We start from the raw sequence: 26,238 nt of genomic DNA, 5'->3' as shown, positions 1-26,238 counted from the left end.
TTTATCATGATCAATCTTGTGGAAGCATGTTAAATGAAAAAATAACAAGTGATTAAAGTCTCCATAAATTGCTAAGATCGTGCATTGGTATGGATGATGATCATGAGGTTACTTAATACACAAGTTATAAAAGTTAGAGGTAGAAAATTTATTGTAACTCATAACATAACTTTAAAATTCTATTATGATTACTCTGCTACTTGATTATGTATGTTAGTTATGATGCAACTTCATCTTCATGATGAATCTATATAATTTTGTAATCAATTTGATGATTAAGTCGCACATTAATACATTTCAACTTTTTTATCTTAAAATTCAAGCTTTCATCCATGCAGTTTTTTTGAAGTTTTTGTTCACTCAACAATTAGTTAAAAATTTAATAAAAAAATTTAGTATAAAAATATTGAGTTTTAATATTTTTTATATAAGAATATTTAGTTTTTAAAATTCAAAACACATATTTTTATTTTTTATTTTTCTTGTAAGAAACAATACAAACATTCCATATATTATTTTCTCTTTTTTTTAGACTTTGTTTGAATTGATAAAATATAATGTAATATATTGATATGAAATGAGATGGAATGCTATTTTATTGTTTGAATTAGTAAAATTTTGATTGAGCTGAACATAATGAAGTATTATAGATTTTATTTTATTCCATCATTTATCATTTACCATATATTTATTCTCCTTTGATTTAGGCGGAACAAATACGTATTTTGTTCCCTTCTAAATTATTCTTGTAGAGTAATTCGGTATTTGAAACAAAATCATGGTAGATGCTTCATGTTCCCTAGAAGTTCTAACACACAAATTTGAGGTTATGTAGATGCCGACTGGGTAGGTTTCTCTATTCAAGAAGATCAATCATTGACTTCGTCTTCTTCCAAGACTATTCACTTGTGTCAAAGAGAGGCAAGAAACAACAAACTATCTCAAGGTCATCCTCAGTGGCAGATTATCAAACCTTTTCAATTGTAGCATGCAAGTTACAATGACTTTTGTATCTTTTATAGGATTTAGGCATCACATGTATCAAGCAACCTGTATTGTATTGTGATTCTCAAAGTTTCATCCACATTGCTTCAAATACAATTTTCCATGAGAGGACAAAACACTTAGAGATATATTGCCACTTTTTAATAGAAAAGATTCAAAAGAATGTTCTTTAAACTGCTACCAGTTTCCACTCAAGAACAACTTGTTGATTTTATTTTACCAAAGCCTTGGCTCCAACAAAATTCAAGACATTTGTATTCAAGTTTGGAATGATAGATATTTATCATGGTCAAACTTGTGGAAGCATGTTAAATGAAAAAATAACAAGTGATTAAAGTCTTCATAAACTGCTAAGATCGTGCATTGGTATGGATGATGATCATGAGGTTGCTTAATACACAACTTATAAAAGTTAGAGGTAGAAAATTTATGATAATTCATAACATAATTTTAAAATTCTATTATGATTATTCCATTGCTTGCTTGTGTATGTTAGTTATGATGTAGCTTCACGATGAACCTATATAATTTTGTAATCAATTTGATGATTAAGTCACATTAATACATTTATCTTCTTTGTCTCAAAATTCAAGTTTCATCCATGCAGGTTTTTGAAGTTTTTGTTCACTCAACAATTAGTTAAAAATTTAATTACATTTTTTTAGTATAAAAATATTTTGAGTTTTAATATTTTTTATATAAGAATATTTGTTTTTTAAAATTCAAAACACATATTTTTATTTTTTATTTTTCTAGTAAGATACATATATTCCTTTTTTTTTAGACTTTGTTTGAATTGATAAAATATAATGTAATATAGTGATATGAAATGAGATGGAATACTATTTTATTGTTTGAATTAGTAAAATTTGGATTGAGCTGAACATAATGAAGTATTATAGATTTTATTTTATTTCATCATTTATCATTTATCATCGTATTTATTTTCCTTCGATTTAGGCCGAACAAATCTGTATTTTGTTCCATTCTAAAATATTCAAAGATGGAATAAATTCTATAATATGAAATATGTTGGAATGAAGTGGTATAAGATAAAATAAATTAATATTGTATTATTTGGATCAATAAAAATTGGACTGCTCATAATAAAATGAAGTGTTATGAATTCTATTTCGTTCTTTTATTTATCACAATATTTTTTGTTCTACGATTTAAGGAGAATAAATAATTTCTCTTATTCAATCTAAAATATTCAAACGATAAAATAAAATCTTTATTTCGAGACGATTGATTCAACTCTATTCCAAAATACGGAATTTATAGTATCTCCACGCGTTACCGTAATATTATTTCTCTCTTTAACACTTTTTTCACACTAGATAATTCACTTGAATGTTTTGTTGAAAGTGTAGAAAATCTTATACAGTTTTGAATGGAACTGTTACCTCTATAACCACACAAAAATGAACTTGTGTCTGTCAAAACAGTGTGCATAAAGATATAGAGCAGGTGACAAGCTTAAAAAAAGATAAGAAATAAAAGTGAAGAAGCAACAACCATATATTCTGGTTCAATTTCCACATGACAGAAGCAGTGTTTTGAGCACAAGTTAAATTGTAGGACACATCCTCCATTTGAGACAAGTAGACAATTACAACAGTTCCAATGACCCCACAACACTTTCCTACACTCTTCCTTATAGGGGGGACACTTTAAATTTAACGTGTCCCATTCACACCCCCTTTCCTTCTTTATTCTTTTAGCAGGCAAGATCTTGCAACCCTATATTCCATCTGTTTCACATCATTTCCAATTATATTTCATTGTTTGATTCTATTCTTTCATTATTTTTTTGTCCAACCTATAACTCAACAAAATATTATTAGTAGATATTTTTTTTAAGTAAATTTAGTTAAATCAATTTAAGGATAATTGTGCAGAAATTTGACAGTGCGGGTTTGAATCCGCCACATTTGCTTATTTATCTTTTATAAGTCATAAAATTTAGTTATTAAATTTGAAATCTGCAATATTAATTTATTCATCTTTTAAGAGATCAAATTCCGATTAAGATAAAACAATTCATCGAATATTTTCTTTTTGTAATTTAAAATATTGAATCTAATTTTAAATTATTTGATTTCAATTAAACATTCATTTCGATTGTGTCAATGTAAATTATTGATCATATACTTAAAATTAAGAGTGACAAAATAATTTCAAACATATTCGTTTTACCCACACGTTTTTGCGGAATAAGTCAAAATTTTAAATCCACATGCTCTAGTATGTTCGTTCTGCTCCTCCCTATGTTTTGCAAGTTTTTGCGGCAGAGATATTAACATGAACTTTATAACTTTTAAGTTTTTGGATGCAAGGTCTATCAAATCCACCCACCCTCATTTTGTGCATGCCAACCCGAAATTTTAGACATGCACCATATCCTGTATCCATTTTTTTGTTGAAGTTTTATGAAAGAATTCAAGTGCTGTAACCAGTTACCACAGGTTGATAATCGATTACAGTTGATGCTAAAATGCTTTCCAATAGTAAAAAAGTGTAATTTTCGAAGGTGTAATCGATTACCAGAAATTGTGTAACCGGTTACCACTAAAACTGAATTAATTTATTTTATTTTCAGTGTCAAGTGTAATCGATTACACATTTTGGTGTAACCAGTTACAAGCCTGAGTTTTTGTATTTTCTACTATTGTACTTGGTCAGATTGTATTCCAATCATTGTGTAACACATATATAAGTTTTTATGGTGCACTCTCACCCTGGTTAATGTAAGTATAACATCTCACCTTCAATTCTCTCTCTCTCTCTCTCAAACTATTTTTTTCTTTCACTCTCCACATCCAGAATTATTCTACCATTGTTTCACCAATCTTGTGGTTGCTTGTTACAACATTTGGCATCAAGAGCCTGGTTCAGATCCACAAACACCTAGTGTGCAACATGAATTCAATTTCTAATGAAAGAATTCCTGCAAACTTACCCATTCTTGATACAAAGAACTACGACAAATGGTGCAAGCAAATGAAGGTGTTGTTTGGCTACCAAGATGTTCTTGACGTGACCAAGAATGGTGTTACTACTCTTGTTCAGAATGTTATTGAAGCGCAGTAAACAACACATAAAGAAGAGAAGAAGAAGGATTACAAAGCGTTGTTCTTGATTCATCAACGTGTTGATGGAGACAACTTTAAAAAGGATGGTGATTACGATTCGTCGAAGCAATCTTGGGAGATCTTAGAGAAAGCTTATGTAGGGGATGACAAGGCGAAGGTGGTGAGGTTACAAACTCACAAATGGTAGCTCAAATTGATTCAAATGGAGGAAAAGGAGACAATCAACAATTTTGCAACGAGAATCACTCGGTTGGTGAACCAAGTGAAGGTGCGTGGAGAAACCATTACGGAGCAGTATGTTGTTGCTAAGATCTTGCATTCTTTAACACCAAGATTCGACAACATATTTGTGGCGATTGAGGAGTCGAAGGATCTTGAGACGATAAGCAAAGAGGAGCTGCAAAGTTATCTTGAGGCTCATGAGTAAAGGATGGAGGAGAGGAATAACGATATGGAAAATACAGAGATCTCTTTGCAAGCTCTTTTCAATGAGAATGACAAGAAATTGAAAGGAAAATGACCCATGAAGAACAAAGGGAATTTTTAGGATTTTGGTGGAAAAGAGTCCCAAAATTCAAAGAATTTGACTTGTCAAAGGGGTGAGAGCAGCTACAACAAACATGGTGGTCATGACAACTTTAAAGGTGAAAGAAAGAGGTTTGACAAGAGCAAGGAGAAATGCTACAAGTGTCAACGGTTTGGTCATTTTACGAAATAATACAATATGAACAAGAAGGAATCTCAAGGGGATGAAGTTAAGGTTGCAAGACAAGAGATTGATGAAGAGAATACACTTTTGTTCATGATCAAGGAAGTGAATTGTAGCAATGTACAGTTGCGGGACAGTAGCTGCAACAACTCAAAGAATGCTAAGAAGTTGAGTTGTGGTCGGTTGAATGATACGGTTGACCGGTTGCGTGAAGAGGAAGACACCATAATGAGTTTGAAAGGAGTTCAATGCAGTGAGAAGTTGTATTTGGAATCAGGTTGTTCAATTCATATGACGGGAAGAAAGGATTGGTTTGTCAAAATCAATCGTGCCATGAAGAAAAAAGTAAAGTTTGCAGATGACACCGCTCTAATGGCCGACGGTATTGGTGTTGTTTTGATCATGAGAAAGAATGATGGACATTCCTTGATCAAAGATGTCTTGTATATTATGGGAATCAAATGTAACCTTCTAAGCATTGGCTAATTGCTTATGAAGGGTTACAAGATTCATACGGAAAACAACGGGCTGCGCATTTTGGATGCAAAAGGAGTTTTGGTCCTTAAAGTGAATATGGCTGCTAATAAAACCTTAAAGGTTGAGTTGGAGGTTATGAAGCATAGATGTCTTGTTACTGCAACAAGTATAGAAGAGTGGATGTCGCATTATCGTCTTGGGCATCTCGATTTTAGAGATCTCAAGAATTTGCAAAAGAACGGAATGGTAACGGGGTTGCCATCTATCAATATACCAGCTGAAATTTGTGAAGAATGTGTGCAAGATAAGCAACATAAGGGAAAATTAAGCAATGATGCAAACTGGAGAACCAAGAATCAACTTGAGGTGGTGTATTCGGATATGTGGAGCCAATTCAAGTAGATTACATTGGTGGCAATAAATATTTTGTCACTTTTATCGACGATCATAGTAGAAAGCTATGGACATACCTAATCAAGAGAAAGCATGAGGTATTAAAAGTGTTTAAAAAGTTTAAGTCCATGGTTGAGAGGAAAAGTGATCACAAGATCAAAGTTCTCAAAATGGACGGTGGAGGCGAATTGTCTCAAATGACTTTGGGAGGTTTTGTGATCTAGAAAGGATTGTACATGAGGTAGTACCATCCTATACACCACAACAACATGGTGTGGTCGAAAGGAAGAATCGATTGATTATGAACATGGTTAGAATCATGTTAAAGGGGAAGAACTTTCTAAAAGAGCTATGGGGAGAAGCGGTATCCACAACTGCCTATTTGATGAATAAATACCCTATAAAGAAGCTGGAAAATATAACACCGAAGGAAGCATGATCGGGGTTCAAGCCAAATCTGAACCATTTGAAAGTATTTGGTTTCATTGCATACCAACATGTTCCAAGTCAAATTATAAAGAAGTTGGATGACAAAGGAGAAGTCATGATAGTTGTTGGATATCACTCTACCGATGTTTACAAACTATTTGATGATGTAAAAAGGAGGATCGTGATTAGTAGGGATGTTGTGATCGATGAAATGAAGCAACTGCAGTAGGGTGTAACCGATTACCAACATGATGTAACCGGTTATATGTGGGATGCAACCGGTTACCAGAATCCTGTAACCGGTTATAGGTTTGAATTTTCAGGTTCTAAGGTAGAAAGAAGGACAGAACAACATGTCGTCAAAGCTCAAAATGAAGGGAATGTCAGAAGGTCAACAAGGCAAAGGGGTTTGCCTTAGAGACTCCAAGATTGTTAGATGTTAAGTGACAATAAAGTCAATGATGATAGTGATTTCGTCCATTTTACACTTATGGCCGAATCTGAACCCGTTAATACGGAAGATGCCTTAAGTAATCCAAAATGGATTTGTGCTATGAATGAGGAACTGGAATCCATTAAGAAAAACAGTACTTAGGAGCTAGTTGATCTACCAAAAGGGAAGAAGCTAATTGGTGTGAAGTGGGCGTTCAAAATGAAGGCAAGTCCCAAGGGTGAGATAATCAAGCATAAGGCTCGATTAGTGGCTAAGGGATTCTTACAAATATAAGGCATAGACTTTGAGGAGGTATTTGCACCAGTTGCTAGGATTGAAACTATTAGGTTTGTTGTTGGTATTGCAAATAATCAAGATTGGTCTATCTATCAAGCAGATGTTAAATCCACATTTTTGAATGGACCACTTGAAGAGGAGGTATATGTAGGACAACCCCCTGATTTTGTTGTGAAAAACTAAGAGCTGAAATTCTACAAGTTGAGGAAAACACTATATGGTTTGAAGCAAGCTCAAAGAGCTTGGAATAAAAGAATTGATGGTTTCCTAAAGGACATTGGCCTCAAGAAATGTGTATCAGAGCATGTAGTATATGTGAAGACAAATGCGAGTGAAGGAGTACTCATTCTTTGTCTATATGTGGATGATTTATTGATCACGGGCAGCAACGGTGAGTGCATTTCAAAGTTCAAGAGTGAACTTATGGGTGAATTTGAGTTTGCGGACCTTAGTCTCATGACTTATTTTATTGGCATTGAGTTCCACAAGTTCAAAATGGGATTTCCCATGCATCAAAGGAGATATGCTCTTGAGATATTGAAAAAGTTGAAATGGAGCATTGCAATGCTGTCATTTCTCCAGTTGAACCAAGATTGCAATTGTCTAAGAATGAGGATAGGAAGATGTTGATCCAACTTAATATAGGAGGTTGATTGGATCCTTGCGTTACATGTCAATACGCGACCAGACTTGATGTTTAATGTCGGTATTGTGAGTAGATTCATGGAGAGATCGAAGGTGTCTCACATGGAAATAATCAAGAGAATCACACGTTATGTCAAAGGTTCTATTGTCTGCGAAATTCTCTTTCCCGTAGTGGATATGGGCAGAAAATGCAATTTGCTCAATTTTACCGATTTTAACTGGTGTTGAGATAAAGATGATCAAAAGTTACAACTGGATACATCTTTATGTTCGGTGCGACACCGATCTCTTGGTGTTCGAAGAAGGAACCAGTAGTTGCACTCTCATCTTGTGAGGCCGAGTACATTGTCGCTTTGTTATGCGTGTGCCAAGCCGTGTGGCTTATGAATCTATTGGAGGAGTTGGGAAGCAGTGAGGGTGAGGTTGTCACACTCTTACTTGACAATTTTTTCGCGATTAATCTTGCTAAGAACTCAATTTCACATGGGAGGAGCAAACACATTGAGATGAAGTTCCATTATTTGAGGAATCTTGTTAGTTATGGAAGGTTACGATTGAGATATTACATAAGTGAGGATCAAATTGCTGATTTGCTGACTAAGGAAGTTACAAATGATGTATTTAAAAGGTTGGAGATGAGAATGGACATGGTAGACTTGCAACACTTGAATTAAGGTGATGTGTTGAAGTTTTATGAAGTAATTCAAATGTTGTAACCGGTTACCACGGATTGATAACCGGTTACAGTTGGTACTGAAATGCTTTCCAATAGCAGAAAAGTGTAATTTTCAAACGTATAACCGATTACCACTAAAGTTGAATTATTTTATTTTATTTTCAGTGTCAGGTATAACCGGTTACAAACCCAAGTTTTTTGTATTTTCTGTTATTGTACATGGTCAAATTATAACACATATATAAATATTTAGGATGCACTTTCACTCTAAATAATACAAATTTAACATCTCACCCTCAATTTTCTCTATCTTCAAAACTATTATCCTCTTTCACTCTCCATATCCAAAACTATTCTCCTTTTATTTCAGTTGATAGTTGATTGTTCCAATTTTTTTAAGGCATATGTGGAGTGAAATAGGGTAGCCATCCATGCTTAAAATACATACTTAAAATACATAATATACAAAATGTGTCACACAAATGTTGGTCTTCTTCCCTTTTACAATCATACAAAAGGGCATAATTTATATACTTCATCTTTTTTTACGAAAAAGGAAATAATAAAAATAATACTAAACTTTATTAACTTTAACCCACTTGCATACTAAGAAACACAATAAATTAACCCGAAGATAAAATAATTAAGAACAGTGCAGTGCAACAAAAACCGTTTACAAAAAACAGGTATGTAATTGCAGTTTAAACATTAAAAAAAGAAAAAGTAAACAAAAAATGTTCAAAGGTCAATAAAAAAAGTAATAATAATATCCTATATGACAGTCCAAATAGTCATTCAGTGTCGGTCATTTTAAGCCGTCGGATCGGAGAATCAAGCACATCGGGTGAAGAAGACAAAGGAGATGATGAAGGTGATACCGACGATGATGAAATGGACGGTTCTGATGAAAACTCATCAGAGGCTTCCTCTAGTTTCCTTTTGTTGTTGATTACCACTCCATCGTTACCTTCAACGTTACCGTTAACATTAACGTTAATTTCTCTGTTTTGGATTTCTCTCGTTGTCATGTAACCTTTCAAACGTTTTACGTCAGATAATTTCACTGGCTTCACTATAAAATCCTCTGCACCTTCCTCCAAACATCTACATATTTTCATTATTTACAAATCACTCCATTTTTTCTATTTCATCCAAATTTCATGTTGTAACCACTAACAATAAAAATTAATAATAATAATAATACCTGTCTATACGTGGCAAAATGTTTTCAGAAGACATAATAACTACAGGAATTTCTCTGAAAGTGGACGATTCCTGCTTCAAAATGCAATTTCCATTCAAATTTCACTAAGATTATAAATTATATAATAAAAAAAAAGCATGAAAAAAAAAGAATTATTATGAAAATAATTAAAACCTTGATTTTCTTAAGCAACTCATAACCATTCATTCCAGGCATGCAATAATCTGTAATGACTAGATCCACCTTCAAACCCGGCTAAGAAAACAAAACAAAATAATTAAAATAAAATTAATAATCTCTCATCAAATGAAAAATTATAAAAATACGCTCAAAATGAATATTTTCAATTAGCGCACATACGACAAAACCATCAGCTTCATCCAATCCCAGAAATTGTAGTGCTCTGATTCCACTATCCACAGCAGTAACTAAAAAATTTCCACAAAAAATAAATTAAATTCTAAACACTAATAAAAAATTCTACATTTTTCATTGTATTTGTGAAATTACAAAACTAACCTTTACAAGCTGAAATTTTGAGCAACCGTTCAATGACTTTCCGATCAACTAAACTATCATCAACGGCCAAAACATGAACCTCTTCATCTTCAACACCAATTGAAACGACAGCGTTTGTTTCCATCGAAGAAAAAAGAGAAGAAAACGGAAGAGAGAGTGAAAAAAAAAAGAGAAAGGGAACTCTTTAACGTAGGTGTCAAAACTTTAAATATATGTGACAGTGTAACATGTTGGGTTGTTTTTTGATTCTACTATATCCATCTGGCACCGCTTTATTTTTTTAAAAAAATAATTTCTTTTTATTTAGCATAAAATGATTAAAATGAAATCTTTTTCTCTCTCTAAGAAATCTGAAAATCTTTTAAAAAAAAATTATAGTTGGAAGATGTTGATGGTGTTGGATAATGGAGATGGAGATGAGATTCTGAAATCCACTTTGGGATGTGATGTCGAAGACTTTCTTTTCTAATCCCTATGATGCATTTATATTTATAAGTGAAATATTTAATGAAATTAACCTAACATGATATTTCGTGATATTTTTGTTATTATTCTTGGGAATTTGATTCAGTTGGAGAAAAATTAAGCCGGGTTTGAACCGGTTTGAATTTGCTGACAATAACCGCGCGGTTAACTTTCCGAACCGGTTCATTGAATCAGTGGTGGCTTAAAGTAGAACCGCTTTTGATCAGCTAATAAGATTGGTAGGGTGTTTTAAAATTATTTTTGAAGTCTCACTAAGCTCCTAGTCAAAATTTGATTAGTTCCATTAGTTCAAGTTAAATTTAAAATTCATAAATTAACTTTAATTGGTTCACATAGAGCGGTTTTAAATTTTCGAATGATCTATTGTTAGATTAATTATAGTTTTTAATAGTTTAACTATTACAGAACATATAGAAATTTTATATAGATAAATCTTTTTATACCTATAAATTTTAGTTGAATATTAATCCCTTTAGTTAAAATCATTGTAGAATTTTAATTTATTTTAAAAGAAACTATTATAAAAAGTGACATGATATTATTGATTCATATCCAACTAAATTTAAGTTTTATGAATTATTTATCTTTTATATCATTAAATTATTTGTGACAAAATTTTAAATATATGATAACTTATCTTACATTTCATCCAAAATATACATATGTTGACCATCTATCAGCCAGATCGTTGGCCCAATCTAAATCAATATTTGTAATGAGAATGATTGCATAGAGATGGTTAGAGCTAATGTAAGATCATGAGTTATACTACCACTTAAGCATCCCACTGTGTGTTTTACTATACTCCAATGTGACTCCAGCGGATCAACCATGTATTGACAGCGGATCAACCATGTATTGACAGGTTTTTTAACATAATAAACAATATCTAGATACGTGAGAGTGACATATTGAATTGCTCTTACTATTGATATGTAAAGAAGTGGATCAGGTAAGTTGTCATCCTCATGCTTGTTTAACTTGTATGTACTAAACATAGGTTCACCCACTCCCTAAGCTTCAGCCATGTTAATCTTAGAGAGCAAATCTCTGATGTACTTTGTTTATGTTAGGATCATAGTTCAATTTTCTTGGTATTGAAATTCGATGCCCAGAAAATACTCAAGAATGCCTAGTTTCGTCAGGGAAAACTTCTCATATAGCTTGGTAATAAGCTTGTGAAGCAAGGTAGATGAAGACCATGTGAGAAGTATGTCATCAACACATACTAGTGCATACAATGTTATATGTTGATGATTGCAGATGAGAAGTGAATGATCACATTTGCTTGAGACAAAACCAAACTGGTTTTCTTCAGTTTGCACACCAAGGTGGAGCTTGTGTCAAAGAACCCATGTGGTTATTGCATATATACCTCCTCGTGAAGACACACATTCATAAATGAATTATTGATATCTATTTGTTACACCTCTCACTAATAGGTGATAGCTAGGGTAAACACAATACGAATTGTAGTTGGTTTAACCACTGTTGAAAAAGTTCCATGAAAGTCAAAACCATGTTGTTGATGGAATCCCTTTTCCATAAGTTGGGCTTTCTAAGAGGTGGTAGTTATGTGAGAATACATATGTCATTATTGATAAGTGGGTCATACTCGGATTTCATGGCTTAAAACCACAATGGTTGAGCCAATGCTTGCTTTGTCGTAGTTGGTTTAGAATGAACTAGAATTGCTTTGGACTTGGACTTCCCTATCTTGACCCTTGTGAGCATAGGGTGATTGTTGACTAGAGGATGGGCCTGATTGATTTTGTATGAAAAGATAGAGAAAGTGAATTTCATGAGTTGATCTTGTTGATTAAGGTACAATAAAGTGACTCGGTTTCCTGTTATGCCTTGGATCGGAATTTATCTCTATAATCAATTGACATAGGTTATACCTGAAACATGACAGATAAAGTAGGTGTACTAGGATAAGTTTGAAAAGTATTTGATACATGAGAGGTAACACTGTAAGGTTCATCGGGTAATGATTAGGGTGGAAAATGTGAGTTTTGAATTTGTGCATAAGGTAACATGTTATGTCTATCATGTGAATGTACCTCCAAGACATTGTGGAGTGATGTGGGTATCTGAAATAGGTGGGATTAAGGACTGACTTGGTTGAGGATCTGAAGGACATTGAGGTAAGGTCAAACAAGTGGTTTTGGAAGGCTGATTATGTTATGGAGTATGGAGTACATCTGATGTTTAGAACCTGGTTTGCAGGGAAACTATATTTCATTGAATATAACATCCTTTGACATGTAGATCATTCCTTCTAATGTGAGACACTTGTAACCTTTGTGAGTTGGTGACACTCCCAAGTAAATACGTTGATTGCTTATAAAATCCTATTTGTGTTTTTTCTATGGTCTGATTAGTGGAAAGCACGCACATCTAAATGTTTTGATTGAAGTATACTCAGGTTTCTTGTGGAAAACTGCTTGATAAGGTGAGTTGTAGTCAGGAAGAACAGTAATTGGAAGTATGTTGATCAAGTATACAATTATTGTGAAATTATTATCCCAAAACCTAATTGGCATCGAGGCATGTGCAAGAAAGGTCAATCTCATCTCCACAATTTGTTTATACTTCCTTTCCACAATTCCATTATGATGTGAAGTGTGAGGACATGTCAACCTATGTAGGATGCCTTGATCATTCAGAAAATTTGTAAAGGGTTGAAACTCCCTTCCAAAATCAGATTGAATGGACTTGATCTTTGCCTTGAATTATGTAGCCACATAGTTTTGGAAGAGCTTGAGTGCAGACATAACATCATTTTTGTGCTTTAGAAAGTAGATCCATGTGTACCTTGAACAATTATATATATATATATATATATATATATATATATATATATATATATATATATATATATATATATATATATATATATATATATATATATATATATATATATATATATATATATATATATATATATATATATATATAGGAATATCCACTTCTAGAAGGAACAGGTGATGGTCGTAACACCCTAAATCCCGAAACTTATATAAAAAGGTTTACTCGACAATTTTTAAGATGTCACCAACGACAACCCCTCAAACTCATCAAACAATTATCATCATGCATCCGAAAATCATATTATAACAATCTAAAATAAACCTCCATCGAATGAGTATTAAACTTTTTAAAACACCAAAACAACATCAACTAAAAAAACATAATAAACGCCTTATTCCCAATGTTACAAGATCAGAGCACTAAGAACCACTAATGTCCGGTAGAAGCGATAAATAAAACGAAGAGTAACTCCAACAAGCCACCTTCCACTAACATCAACAACTTTACTCCTGAGTATCTACAAGATGTCCATGGTGGACAACATTCAACAAAGGGGTGAGAAATAACATTTAATATGAACAGTGTGAAGAATGCGAAGGTAGAGAACCATACAACCTAACATACATTCAATACACAATAAACATCACCATAATCTCACACCCATTCACAACAACATGCACACACACACACACACACATATATATATATATATATATATATATATATATATATATATATATATATATATATATATATATATATATATATATATATATATATATATATATATATATATATATATATATATATATATATATATATATATATATATGAAATGCGACTCACGACACAACGTGACACTTATGCATGTAGTACCAACTCAACATTTGGTTCTGTCTAGAACCGGGTCCCCCCTTTTGAACATGTCTCTTTCACAACACGACACATGATGCATGTCCATACAAATCAATGCAACAACAATAATAATGTTTATGGCCCCCCTTCTGACCATAAACAACATGCATTGACACACAATAGTAATCTCCTCTTCTGAATTACTATCCACCAATAACAACAACAGTTCACACCAAGAAATACATAATTAATCACCATATAATCATGTATTTTGCAACATGTAAATCATATAACAACACAAAGCAACACCAAATATATCTTATACCATAGCCACACCATATACGACAACATGTAATTAATACCATTACCATTCCATAATGATAATTCCAACATAATCAGTTAATTAAACTCATAAATAATTAATTTATGACATAAAAATAGCCAAACAATCACTAATTATCACCCAAACAACGAACATGACCAAAAATATGAACCGGAAGCTCAAACCATGCAACAGGGACGAGAATGCCCCTTATGACACCATGACGGGTAACTCGTTACCCTAGGGACGCCTGTCACCTTCCCAAAATTCCAGACCGTCACCATCATGATGATCGACTTGGAAAACAAGCCTAGAGACCATGATGGTCTCCCCGTTAGAGCGTCGATACCCGTCAGCGTCTCAAGGTGCATGACAAGTAACCTGCCATATGGGTGACACCCGTCACCCTGCACTAGAAGGAAAATGCGCTTTTCTGCCATGAGAGTCCCGTTGAACTCTAAAATTTGATCTTTAATAACCCAAACACACCCACAAAAATATATTATAGGTTATATCTGGAGGAGAATAGAGATCCAAAACGCAACGGAAATTAAAAATTTCTCCTTTAGTGATCCTTACGAATGGGAATGATCAGTGATAAATCGTTACCTCTGGTGGCGATTGAAACCCTTAATGCAGATCGAAGGAGTGATCACGAACGTTGAATGGTGACAACGCCTCTACTCAGTCCACACGAACGGATTCCTTCCGTCTCAATGCTAGCTGCTACGAATGAAGGCTTTGAGTGAGTGAGTGAGAGAGAGAGAGAGAGAGAGAGAGAGAGAGAGAAACGGAATTTTTATCTGAACAAATGCTTCTGCACAAGAGTTCTATTTATAGAACCACTTGTGTGGGCTGTAAGCTAAAAAGCCCACTTAAGTGTATGTGACCCATATCTTATGATATACCAAAATCACGTAAGCGCGTGGTACCTTACCATATTTCATATTCTACTTAAGTGCACCGTACCTTACGATGTCCTACAATTCACTTAAGTGCACCATACCTTACGGTGTTCCTTATTTACTCTATCTCTCATCAATCCGTCCTATTATGTGTGACCCTGTAGGTTTTCACGACATTGGCAATTATATTAAATCACATATTTAACATAATAAACAGTGAGTGGTATCTAGAAACACATCACTGCTACCCAAGACACAAAAATGTCATGTGATATGACAAATCCTTTTGTGATAATACTTATGTGTACAATTACCATTTTACCCTTATGTCTATATTGAACACAAGGCATATACTATGTCATTATTGTCCAGTTCAATATTGGGCCCGTAGACATTTATCCTGTTACGCATGATGGGAAATTCCATCTAGGTCACTCATGTCCCTCAGCATGCTTTGTGAAGTACCCATCAACTGTCTTTATGGTCATCCAATTACGGACAATATTTGATCAGCAATAATGCACTCGACTGTACATCTAGGGTCCATAGTAGTTTCAGGTCGAAGGGTGGTATACACCATTATCATCATGAGAATAACTTATGACACTTTGCATAAAATTCTATATAGTATTCTCATAGCGGGTCAATCCAATATAAATATTACTCCTAATATTCATACCTATGTTTAAGACTTGATAACTCCTTATCCATGATCCATGAGATGTGATCATCAGTCTATATACATAATAGTCTTAATGCTTTAATGTTATCCTACTTCACAACAAAGCTCGACTACGGATACTTTAAGAATAGTGTCCTTATGTTTAATGGAATCTCATGATTAAGTCACACTGGATACATTAAATGGACTAGCTATTCTAGGGACTTTATTAAACAAACATAATAAAGAAAAAGCCTTTTATTATTAATAAATAATTCGATACGAGTACCAAAAGTATTGGCCTCTAGGGCTTACACCAACAATCTCCCACTAGCACTAGAGCTAATCAGGCATACCCCTAATGCCTATAGATCTAGTATGGTCATCATGCTTCTGCTGCACAAGAGGCTTTGTCAGTGGGTCAGCAATATTGTCAAGTGTAGGTACTATGCATATTTTCACATTTCCTCTATCTATTATCTCTTGAATGAGGTGATAGCGCCTAAGCATGTGTTTGGATCGTTAGTGAGATCTAGGCTCCTTAGCTTGTGTGATAGCACCATTGTTATCATAATGAACTTTTTGATCCAAAAAACTTCCTTTGCTATGATGGTTAGAGAGTTGGAGATGATTGAACAGTCCAGAGACATGAGTTTGGTCTGCAAGCTGACACCGTAGAGTGTGATGTTGGGTATGTTGAAGATCAATAATGATTTTCTTAATAGTATTAAAGAGAGTCAGATGTTGGATGTGAAGTTGGTGGACTTGATTGTTTGAAGTAATCGGGCTGAAAGTAATGATTTCAAAGTGGATGAACAAGGTGTGTTGAGGTTTAGAGACAAAAGTTGTATTCCTGACAAAGCTGAGTTGAAGAAGATAATTTTAGAAGAAAGTCATCGAAGTAGCTTGAGTATTCATCTAGGAGCTACTAAGATGTATCAGGATCTGGAGAAGATCTTTTGGTGGTTTGGAATGAAGCGAGATGTGGTTCGGTTTGTTTATGCTTGTTTGACTTGTCATAAGTCAAAGGTTGAACATTAGAAACCTGCAGGGTTGATGCAACTATTGGATATTCCAGAATTGAAATGGGATAGCATTTATATGGATTTTGTGACGGGGTTTCCGAATTCACCGAAAGGGCATGATGCCATTTGGGTAATTGTGGATAGACTGATAAAGTAGGCCCATTTTATTCCAGTTAACATTAGTTTTTCTATGCAGAAGTTGCAGAGATATATATCTATGTGATTGTGAAGTTGCATGGAGTTCCGTTGAGTATTGTGTCAGATAGAGATCTGAGGTTCACTTCCAGATTTTGGGAGAGTTTGTAGGAAGCTTTGAGTTTGAAACCGAGGTCGAGTTCAACTTATCATCCGCAGACCGATGGTCAGACAGAGAAGACCATTCAGTCATTAGAGGACTTGTTAAAAGCTTGTGTTCTCGAGCAAGGAGGTGCTTGGGATGGTCATTTGTTGTTGATTGAGTTCACGTATAATAAAATTTTCCATAGTATTGGAATGGCACCTTTTGAAGCCTTGTATGGTCGAAGGTGCAGGACACCTTTGTGTTGGCATGAATATGGTGAGAGAGTGCTTGGACCTGAGATTGTCCAATAGACTACTGAGAAGGTGAAGCTGATTCGCGAGAAGATGAAAGCTTCGTAGAGTAGGCATAAAAGCTACCATGATAAGAGGAAAAAGGATCTTGAGTTTCAAGAGGGAGATCATGTATTCTTGAGAGTCACTCCGGTGGCCGATTTAGGACTTGCTTTGAAGTCGAGGAAGCTTACTCCTCGGTTTATTGGTTCGTATCAGATATTCGGGTGAGTTGGACATGTTGCTTATACAGTGGCGTTGCCACCAAATTTGTCAAATCTACATGATGTGTTCCATGTTTCACAAATTCGGAAGTATGTCTGAATCCGTCGCATGTGATTCTGATGGATGATGTTCAGGTGAGGGATAACCTTACAGTTGAGGCTCTGCCTATAAGGATTGATGCTCGAGAACTGAAATAGTTGAGAGACGAATAAATTGCTCACGTGAAGGTAGTGCTGGGAGGCACTTCCGGAGGAAATATGACTTGAGAGTTAGAAAGTAGGATGCAAGAGTCGTATCCAAAGTTGTTCGCATTAGGTAATTTTCAAAGGAGAAAATGTTCTAAGTGAGGGAGAGTTATAACACCCCAATTTTATTTAAATTATTTTTCGTAATTTAATTATGTGATAGTTGTGGTTGTGTTATGTTTATTGGTGTTTTAATGTGTTGTGTACCCTTGGTGTGTGGTAGTTGCCTTAGAAATTAAGGTGTTGGGAGTGTGTGAGCAAAAGTGTAGAAATGGTGGTGTGGTGAGTAAAACTAATTAACTATTTTAGTTATTATTTAATTTAATTAGTTAATTGAGTGAAATATTATTATTATTATTATTATTATTATTATTATTATTATTAAGAAATTAGTGATAATATAATAAGTTAATAAAATAATAAGAATTATAATAAAAATAGAAAGGGGGATTTGGGATAGAAACGCTGAGAACGTAACATTTGGGAGAAAAGAGGAGAAGTTGAGAAATTGAGAAGAAGGGGTTAGGGCTCAAGGGAAGAATTCATCATTGTTGAAGGACAAGAATCTATTGTTGGGAACTATAAGGTAAGGGGTGAGGTTCTGATTATCTAAGGGTTAACATGATGATGGCGAGTAGGTTGTGCCATGTAGGTTTTGTGTTTTCTTCTTTATGTTCATGATCATGGTATTACTGTTCATTATTGAATTGTTGCTGTTAGAATCATAAAATTTGATTGGATTATTTGTTGTCAATGTTGTGTGAATTGATGTTGTTTCAGGTCAGAGTCAGAACTGAGTTATGAATATTTTCGGTGTAAATAAGTTGGGGTTTTGAACTTTGGAAAAGTGGTTTACGTGTTAAAATGTGGTATAAACGATTTGGAAGAAAAATGGGGTTTTGGGATGAATTTTAAATGGTTTTCGTTTTAGAAAAGTTGCAGAAAAGTGCTTCTACAATAGTGTAATCGTTTACCAGAATTGGAGTAACCGGTTAAACTACTTAAAAAAACGTTTCTGGGAAAAAATTAGAAGGTGTAACCGGTTACAGGTTTTTGGGTAACCGGTTACCCTGTTTAACAGAGGCCATGCATGGGCTGGAAATGGGGGTGTAACCGGTTACCAGTCTTTGAGTAACCGGTTACTAGGTGTGTGTTGGCAATGTGGTTGCGCTACTAAATGTAGTGTAACCGATTAATGGTTTTAGGGTACCGGTTACACTGGGAACATTTTCTTAAAAACTTTAAAAATTCATAATTTTTGTTTCGAGTTTCCGATTCGAGTGCCGTTCAAAGCGTCGGAAAGCTGAGAGTGCGTATTGTCATTAAAAATTGGTTTCAGTACTTTAAAATGAATATTTTTTCGATGTGATGGTGTTAATATGCATTATAATATTTATATGGTGGTGTGACATAATTTTAAATGCATTATTGCTGCCTGTTATGTTGTACGTTGATGTTATTGAGTTGTATAACATGTGTTTGATTCATGATGGACAATATTGGTGGTGTACATTGACTATGGTGGTGGATCATTGTGCATGATGTTGTTGTATGTATAATATGTTGCATGCATTCATGTTGTTGGACAAATGGTCAATCATTGGTGAGCCTCAAATCTCATTGTGTGGATTGGGCCGGTAGCTGATTTTGGAGGTGATGGAATCAGTGAGACATTATCAGAGGTGATGGTAACAAATAGGTGACTTTGATCCTAGGAGGTGAGAATCTAAGTGGTGAACTTGAGTGTTCATGTATTGGTACCACATGCATTGAATCAAGTTATGAGTCTCATTGCATTGTACATTGGTTGCACTTGATACTGTATGGATGATTGATTATGTTGTTCTTATGTCAGATGGTTGTTATGTTGCTATTATGTTGTGACTAGATGTTGTGTGGATTTATGTGAAATTGTGTCGTGGAATGGGTGATGTGCATGTGATAATCCGATGCTTACTTATTATCATGCTTTCCTTTATATAATTATGATATCTCACCCTTCTGTTTGAATGTTGCCTCGACGCGGATAACATGCAGATAATCTGTAGTATGAGCTCAAATGTGAGTGGAAGATGAAGTCTTCCGTTTTATTTTTAGTGTCGGCGTCTGCTCTGATGTGTAACACCGGGGAGTTAGAACATTGTGTCTTTCATTATGTTTTAACATTTCTTATAATGGCATGTTATGTTGATGTTGAATATGTTGAGTTAACTGTTTGTTATTGTTGTTCCGCTGTTATTTAATAAAAGTTAACATTCAGACATGCAGTTATTACTACTATTTTTATAAATGTCAAGTGTTACTTGTCTTTTCGCTTGAGCAGGTTGATTGTATGTTGTAGCGTAGCATCCTAAATTGTATGTTGAATTATTTTACTCTGATAAAAAAATTTAAATTACGTGGGGAAAATTTAGGGTGTTACAGCTACAACTGCACAATCTTTCTACCATGGTTGATGCATTTTAAAGCATCACAGTACTATAAAATAATGTATCATCAAAAAGTTTAAATATTATAACACATATGTTTCAAAGAATAAATGCATATTTATTTTACCTCTCCATCCTATATTGCCTAGCAACATGATTTGCATAAAGAGGCAATAATTAAGTGTCATAGAAGCCTTATCCAAAAACCTCAAGAACGACATCTTAAACGACAACATCATTAACAATTTGATTAAAATGGACTTTGAGGGTTGCAATAAGTGACACATGCCTCATGAAAGACAAAGTTGGAGACACCTGAACTTTGGAAGTGAACGTTTCCTTATCAAATAATGTGGCACCAACAAGTGGCCGCGAGGGTCTAGCTCTCTCCCTACAAACAAATGCATGTTGCGACACTCTACCGTGCATCAATCGATCTTGGTTGTCAGTCATTTTACCTATAAATAAACCAGATGACAGACATGAAAAATCAAACAACATAAACAAAGCAAACAAAGTCAAACCTAGATAACAGACATGCAAAATCAAATAATGCAGACAAAGCAGACAAAATCAACGATGCAAGAAAAATACGGAAGTGCACTTCCATAACTCGAAAAAATCAAATTCAGACAAAATACAGAAGTGCACTTTCATATTTTCTTGAAACACATAAATGGCTGAAAACGCACAAATGTCTCATGCTCTATGCTCTAAATGTCAATGCATGCCTCAATAAATTATATATTTTGAGTGTATCTACAACCTAATGTACCTTAAACAACCTATTTAATAATGTATGCATCACAAATAAAAAATTCTTGGATTAGGCGTAGAAAGTTTGAAAATATTTAAAAAATAAAAAATTTGGAATTTCTCATAAACACATTTTTTTTTATTTGGAATAAACTTCACTGAAAATGGGGAATGAAGAATGTCTTGACGCAACTCAAAACCTGTCCAAAAATATATTTACATATTTTTTACAAAGATACATATTTATATCAATTAATAAAAAATAAGAGTGACTCACTTTACTTTATAATATATACTTTTAATCTATAAAAAAATGTATTTTGGTATTTAAAAGATATTTTAGAGTTTTTATTAAGATGCATGAATACCATTAGGGGATGCAATAAAGAATTCCGTTTATAAATAAGATTCTTCATTGCTACCAACAAAGAAACTGAATTTCTTTTATTTTTATTTTATAAAGAGGATTTTGCTTTTCACGGTATCGTTTTTTGCTATTCATTGTTTGGCTTGTCGTGAAAAGTGAGATTTTGTGTATCATTTTTATTTTTGTGGTTGTGCTGAGATTATGAGATTACTAGGAGAGTAGAGAAATAGATATTATACACGTGATAACTCGTGTATTTATTTTTCCTTTTTAATTTATTTTGATTTTTTGTTGATTGTGTTTTCTTGGAAAAGGTTTCTATTTTCCAACGTACTAGAAGATATTCTGACGATCGAAATTCGATTAAAAAAAGTAAGGTGTTATTAATGATTTCATTTAAACATGTAAGGTGTCAATGGGATTTTGCGTGTGCTGGAATGTATTGTTTTTTCCAATCTCAAATTTAAGTAATATTTTAAAGAGATTTCACATTTCTTAGTCGGAGAATAATCGGTGGGATTTTGTCGAGACTGAAAAATGCCAGCTCGGAATATTGTTCTTGTTAATAATTTAATTTTTTTACGTGTACAATATAATTAATAAAATATTGTTTTCACTCATTTAATAATATACTGTCCCTAGTTGCTCCCAAAAAAAAACTGTGTCTAATTATTCTATTCTCCAATTGCATGGAAAGATTAGAACTTGTACGGTGGAGGATACGGAATGATTTAAATTTTCATAAAATCGAGAACAATATAAAAAAATGGCTTTATATAAGATATTCACCCACAAAGTCCGTATACTTTAAAATAGAAGATGCATATGTATTGAATATTTAATATTTTTAGGATGTTTCTTTTTTGTATTTTAGAAGTCGTTTACACCTGCAAATACATGTACTATTAGTTGTGTTACGTGGTGGAATAGAGTTGTTCAATGTAATTGAATTTTGGTAATTATAGTAAATTTTCAGTGCCACGAAGAAGAAGTTGATAGGTAAGAATAACAATTCAATATTCAAATCAATGTGAAAATAAAAATAGAATCGGATCATACGTTTTTTTATCACGTAGAACTTCTTATATATATATATATATATATATATATATATATATATATATATATATATATATATATATAGATAGATAGATAGATAGATAGATAGATAGATAGATAGATAGATAGATAGATAGATAGAGAGAGAGAGAGAGAGAGAGAGAGAGGGAGAGGTATACAAACGCAAACCACTCAAAACATAATCCTATTGTATTGGTTAATTGAATGAGACATTGAAACTATTTGATATATTAGAATTCTCGTCATTTGTCAAACCAAGCAAGCATGACCCAACCTCAATTTTAAACCTACGTATGTGTATATAGTAGAGATGAAAAAAAGTTTAGACTACAATTTTTTTATTCGCCCAATACTAAACATTGCAAATGCATGTAATGACAATCTATCATTGATTCAAATGTGAATTTTTAATTTTTAAATAATATATTTTGTATTTTATTTCTAAATAATTATATTTTAAGGTTTTTTTTACAAAAATAACCCACTTTTTCTAGGAAATTCCCAAAATACCTCTGGTTTCAAAAATATTCCCAAACTACCCCACTTTTAGGAGGAGTCGCCAATTGAATTGGAGACTCCTCTTAAAACTTGATGGGAGGCGCCAATTGGATTGGCTAGGGCAGGTGCCCTAGCCAATCCAATTGGCGCCCTTGTGTAGGTTTTAAGAGGAGTCGCCAATTCAATTGGAGATTCCTCATAAAATGCAATTTTTGTGTTATAAATAGATGCGTTGTGTGAGTAAATGTTCAAAATCTCACACAATCATTTGGCAATCATGTTTGGTGTTCGTCGCCGATACGGTAAGGTGATTTATGCGAGAGACGAACCTCAGATGCTGATGCTGTTCTGGAACATCACTACGTTCGATCAGTTGAAGAGGGAGTTGGTTCGTTGGTTGGATGGGAAAATACCAGAAGGGGAAAAATTAGAAGTATTGAGAGACTTGACAGTATCTTTGGTTGGGTGCGAATGAAGACTGATAAGGATGTTAGGGAAATGATGTTCGGTCGAGACGACATCAATTTGATTGTTGTAATCAGTTAGAAATATTTATGTTTTCAGATAGCTTATTTTGTACTGATGTTTGTTGTGAACCTCTTTGTAACAAAAACTTAATGATATATAATGATTGAAGGTTACAAAAATACAATGTTACAAAAAGCTTAGGACCTAGATGACGCTCCTCGATTGGGACAGTTATTCTTGTTGTGTCCTGGTTGACGATATATACTACATAATCTTATTATTTTATCTGTGGAATCCATCTTTGTTCTGATACGTGTGCTGTTTGGCCTTCCTTTCTTCTTTCTACGCATCTCGTCATTGTGCCAAACAATATCACCTTCATATGGAGGCCAGTAATCCTGCATTGGTAGTACTGAGAAGCTTTGATTATATACATTCATGACGGTGTTGGCCTTGTACACATCAGATAAATGGCTGTAAGCATTTTGACGAGTATAAGCGCATGCTGCAATGACATGGGAGCAAGGTATGCGGAAGGCCTGGAATTTTCCATAATCGCACCAACTTCTGTTTAGTCTAACAGCGTAGGCTAAATTTGGTCTCCCCTCGTTGTGGTCCATAGTTTCCTGGACGTTGAAATTTTGCCTATGACGATCAAAGACTGTTACAGCGTGTGTGCTAGCTTTGATGCTCTCCTCTTTCATGACCTTCATGCAACACTCACTGAATACTTGCCCAGACATTAACATTGCACTCCATCTTTCACCTCTGGTTGCGAACATAGAAGCCAACCTATAATAGGTTGATCTTACCAAGGCGGTTATCGGCAGATTTCGAATTCCTTTGAATACCCTGTTCATGCATTCCATAATGTTTGTTGTCATATGACCCCATCGACAACCTCTGTCAAATTCCCTTGTCCATTGCTCTACTGGTATGTTATTTAGCCATCTCCTTGCGTCTTCATTAGACAGTCTAATTTCATCATGATAATATTGAAATGACGGCTGAGTTGGAGCATACCCAGTATTCACCACCTTCTTGCGAAGATTCTTATCTTTTATAGCACGCATGAAGTTTTGTGCAATGTGTCTGATACAGTAGATGTAACACCCTTCTAAAAAAACCCCAAATTTAAATTAAAACATCAAAACATAAATCAGAGTAGATATGCAATTTAAGGGTGTCACACTTGACACTTCACATCGTTTTCCAAAATATCCTGTCATGCTCATTTATTTAATCAAAATAAAACATTTGCATAATTCACAGCGGATAAAGTCTAACAACAATGCAAAACATGTAACACATTACATGTAAACTTGTTCAACAATCATCAATGAAAAACAAGTAAAACATCCCGTCCCGATGTTACATCTACCAGAGCATGACCCACTAAGGAACTACACTAGACTCCAAGGACTAGCTTCTACTCAATCACTGCTCGTTACCTGAAACATAGTTGTAAGGGTGAGTTCCTCAATCGATATAATAAGCATTATAAATTATCATGTAATGTTAAGTAAGTTAACACATTCAATCACCCTAATCAGATCACACAATCAGTAACAGCAATATCAACTCCAAAATCATACTCAACACAATCACCAAAACAACACGTATAATATTGGAATACATCCATTCATATTATACGCCATACATACATACATTATGCAATGAGACTCCATGCATGCGGTACCGACTATTCGTGAACATATAGTTCAACCTCACCGATCAAATCCAGATACGGCTACCAAGCTCACTAGTCCCACTCATTTGAGACCTAGTGACTCACTCACTAATTCCTCACCATGGGAATTAGCTACCACCCCAAGGGCTATGATATGCACGCTAATCACCTAGCATGCAAACATCAACAACAATCCACAATACTCACTCACTAATTCCTCACCATGGGAATTAGCTACCACCATAAAGGCCATAATATGCACACTAACTCAACTAGCATGCAAACATCAACAATCCACAATGGACATATGCTCACACTCTAAGCCATAAAACAGTCCATTCCACAATTGCATACATAATAGATACATTCACAACATTATGCATACCATCATACATCATCAACATATTTATCACATAATCATATCATGTCATGCCACATAATCAATCACAGTATTAGCACACTCTACTAATACCTATACTGCTCAAAACAACGGGAAATGATCCCTACTATATCATACATCAGCTAAATTACATCACTCAGCTGAAACGATCAAAAACTGCACAACAACAGCCCAGAAAAATCACAAATCTGCCCATACGCGTATTGCCTAGTCCCATACGCGTATGGCCCATTTCTCAGCCAATCCCATACGCGTATTGCCTTCCTCATACGCGTATGCTACGCGTACCACTTCCTCATACGCGTACCAACAGAGACAAAACCACGTTCAAAACATCATCTTCCTCATCCATACGCGTATTGCCTAGTGCCATACGCGTACCAGACCATCTCATACGCGTATTGCCTAGTGCCATACGCGTATGACCAGAAACCAGATTTCCAGATCTGCTATGATTTTCTCTACTACGAGATCTCTCCAATTCAACCTTCCACAGTCCAATTTTTACACAACATTCATTCATATTGTCTAACACAGATCATACACATTCAATCTCACAA

At 34.2% G+C, this 26,238-nt stretch overlaps 1 protein-coding gene across 2 annotated transcripts; it reads right to left on the bottom strand.

Moving 5' to 3' along the window:
- Positions 1-8,782: 8,782 nt before the first annotated feature.
- Positions 8,783-10,327, bottom strand: LOC127119431 (two-component response regulator ARR17). Of its 2 annotated transcripts, none has more exons than XM_051049659.1 (5): positions 9,883-10,327; positions 9,724-9,791; positions 9,538-9,618; positions 9,364-9,437; positions 8,783-9,263 (listed from the first exon to the last, which is right to left on the bottom strand). In XM_051049659.1, the coding sequence occupies exons 1-5, from the start codon at positions 10,004-10,006 to the stop codon at positions 8,951-8,953; spliced, it is 660 nt and encodes a 219-aa protein (XP_050905616.1). In that variant the 5' UTR covers positions 10,007-10,327; the 3' UTR covers positions 8,783-8,950. The 2 variants fall into 2 exon arrangements, with proteins under 2 accessions (XP_050905616.1, XP_050905617.1); XM_051049660.1 differs by having other exon boundaries at positions 9,364-9,434; positions 9,883-10,321.
- Positions 10,328-26,238: the final 15,911 nt, after the last annotated feature.

This window comes from Lathyrus oleraceus, chromosome 2 (assembly GCF_024323335.1).
Source record: "Lathyrus oleraceus cultivar Zhongwan6 chromosome 2, CAAS_Psat_ZW6_1.0, whole genome shotgun sequence".
Classification (NCBI taxonomy): Eukaryota; Viridiplantae; Streptophyta; class Magnoliopsida; order Fabales; family Fabaceae; genus Lathyrus; species Lathyrus oleraceus.
Note: the sequence above shows the minus strand (reverse complement) of the source record. Positions and strands in the feature narration are given on the sequence as shown.

Coding starts and splice junctions, on each gene's coding strand:
- LOC127119431 (XM_051049659.1), bottom strand. CDS start 10,006: ATGGAAACAAACGCTGTCGTTTCAATTGGTGTTGAAGATGAAGAGGTT. Junction 9,792..9,882: donor CAAAATTTCAGCTTGTAAAG/GTTAGTTTTGTA, acceptor GAAATTTTTTAG/TTACTGCTGTGGATAGTGGA. Junction 9,264..9,363: donor ATTTTGCCACGTATAGACAG/GTATTATTATTA, acceptor GAAAATATGTAG/ATGTTTGGAGGAAGGTGCAG.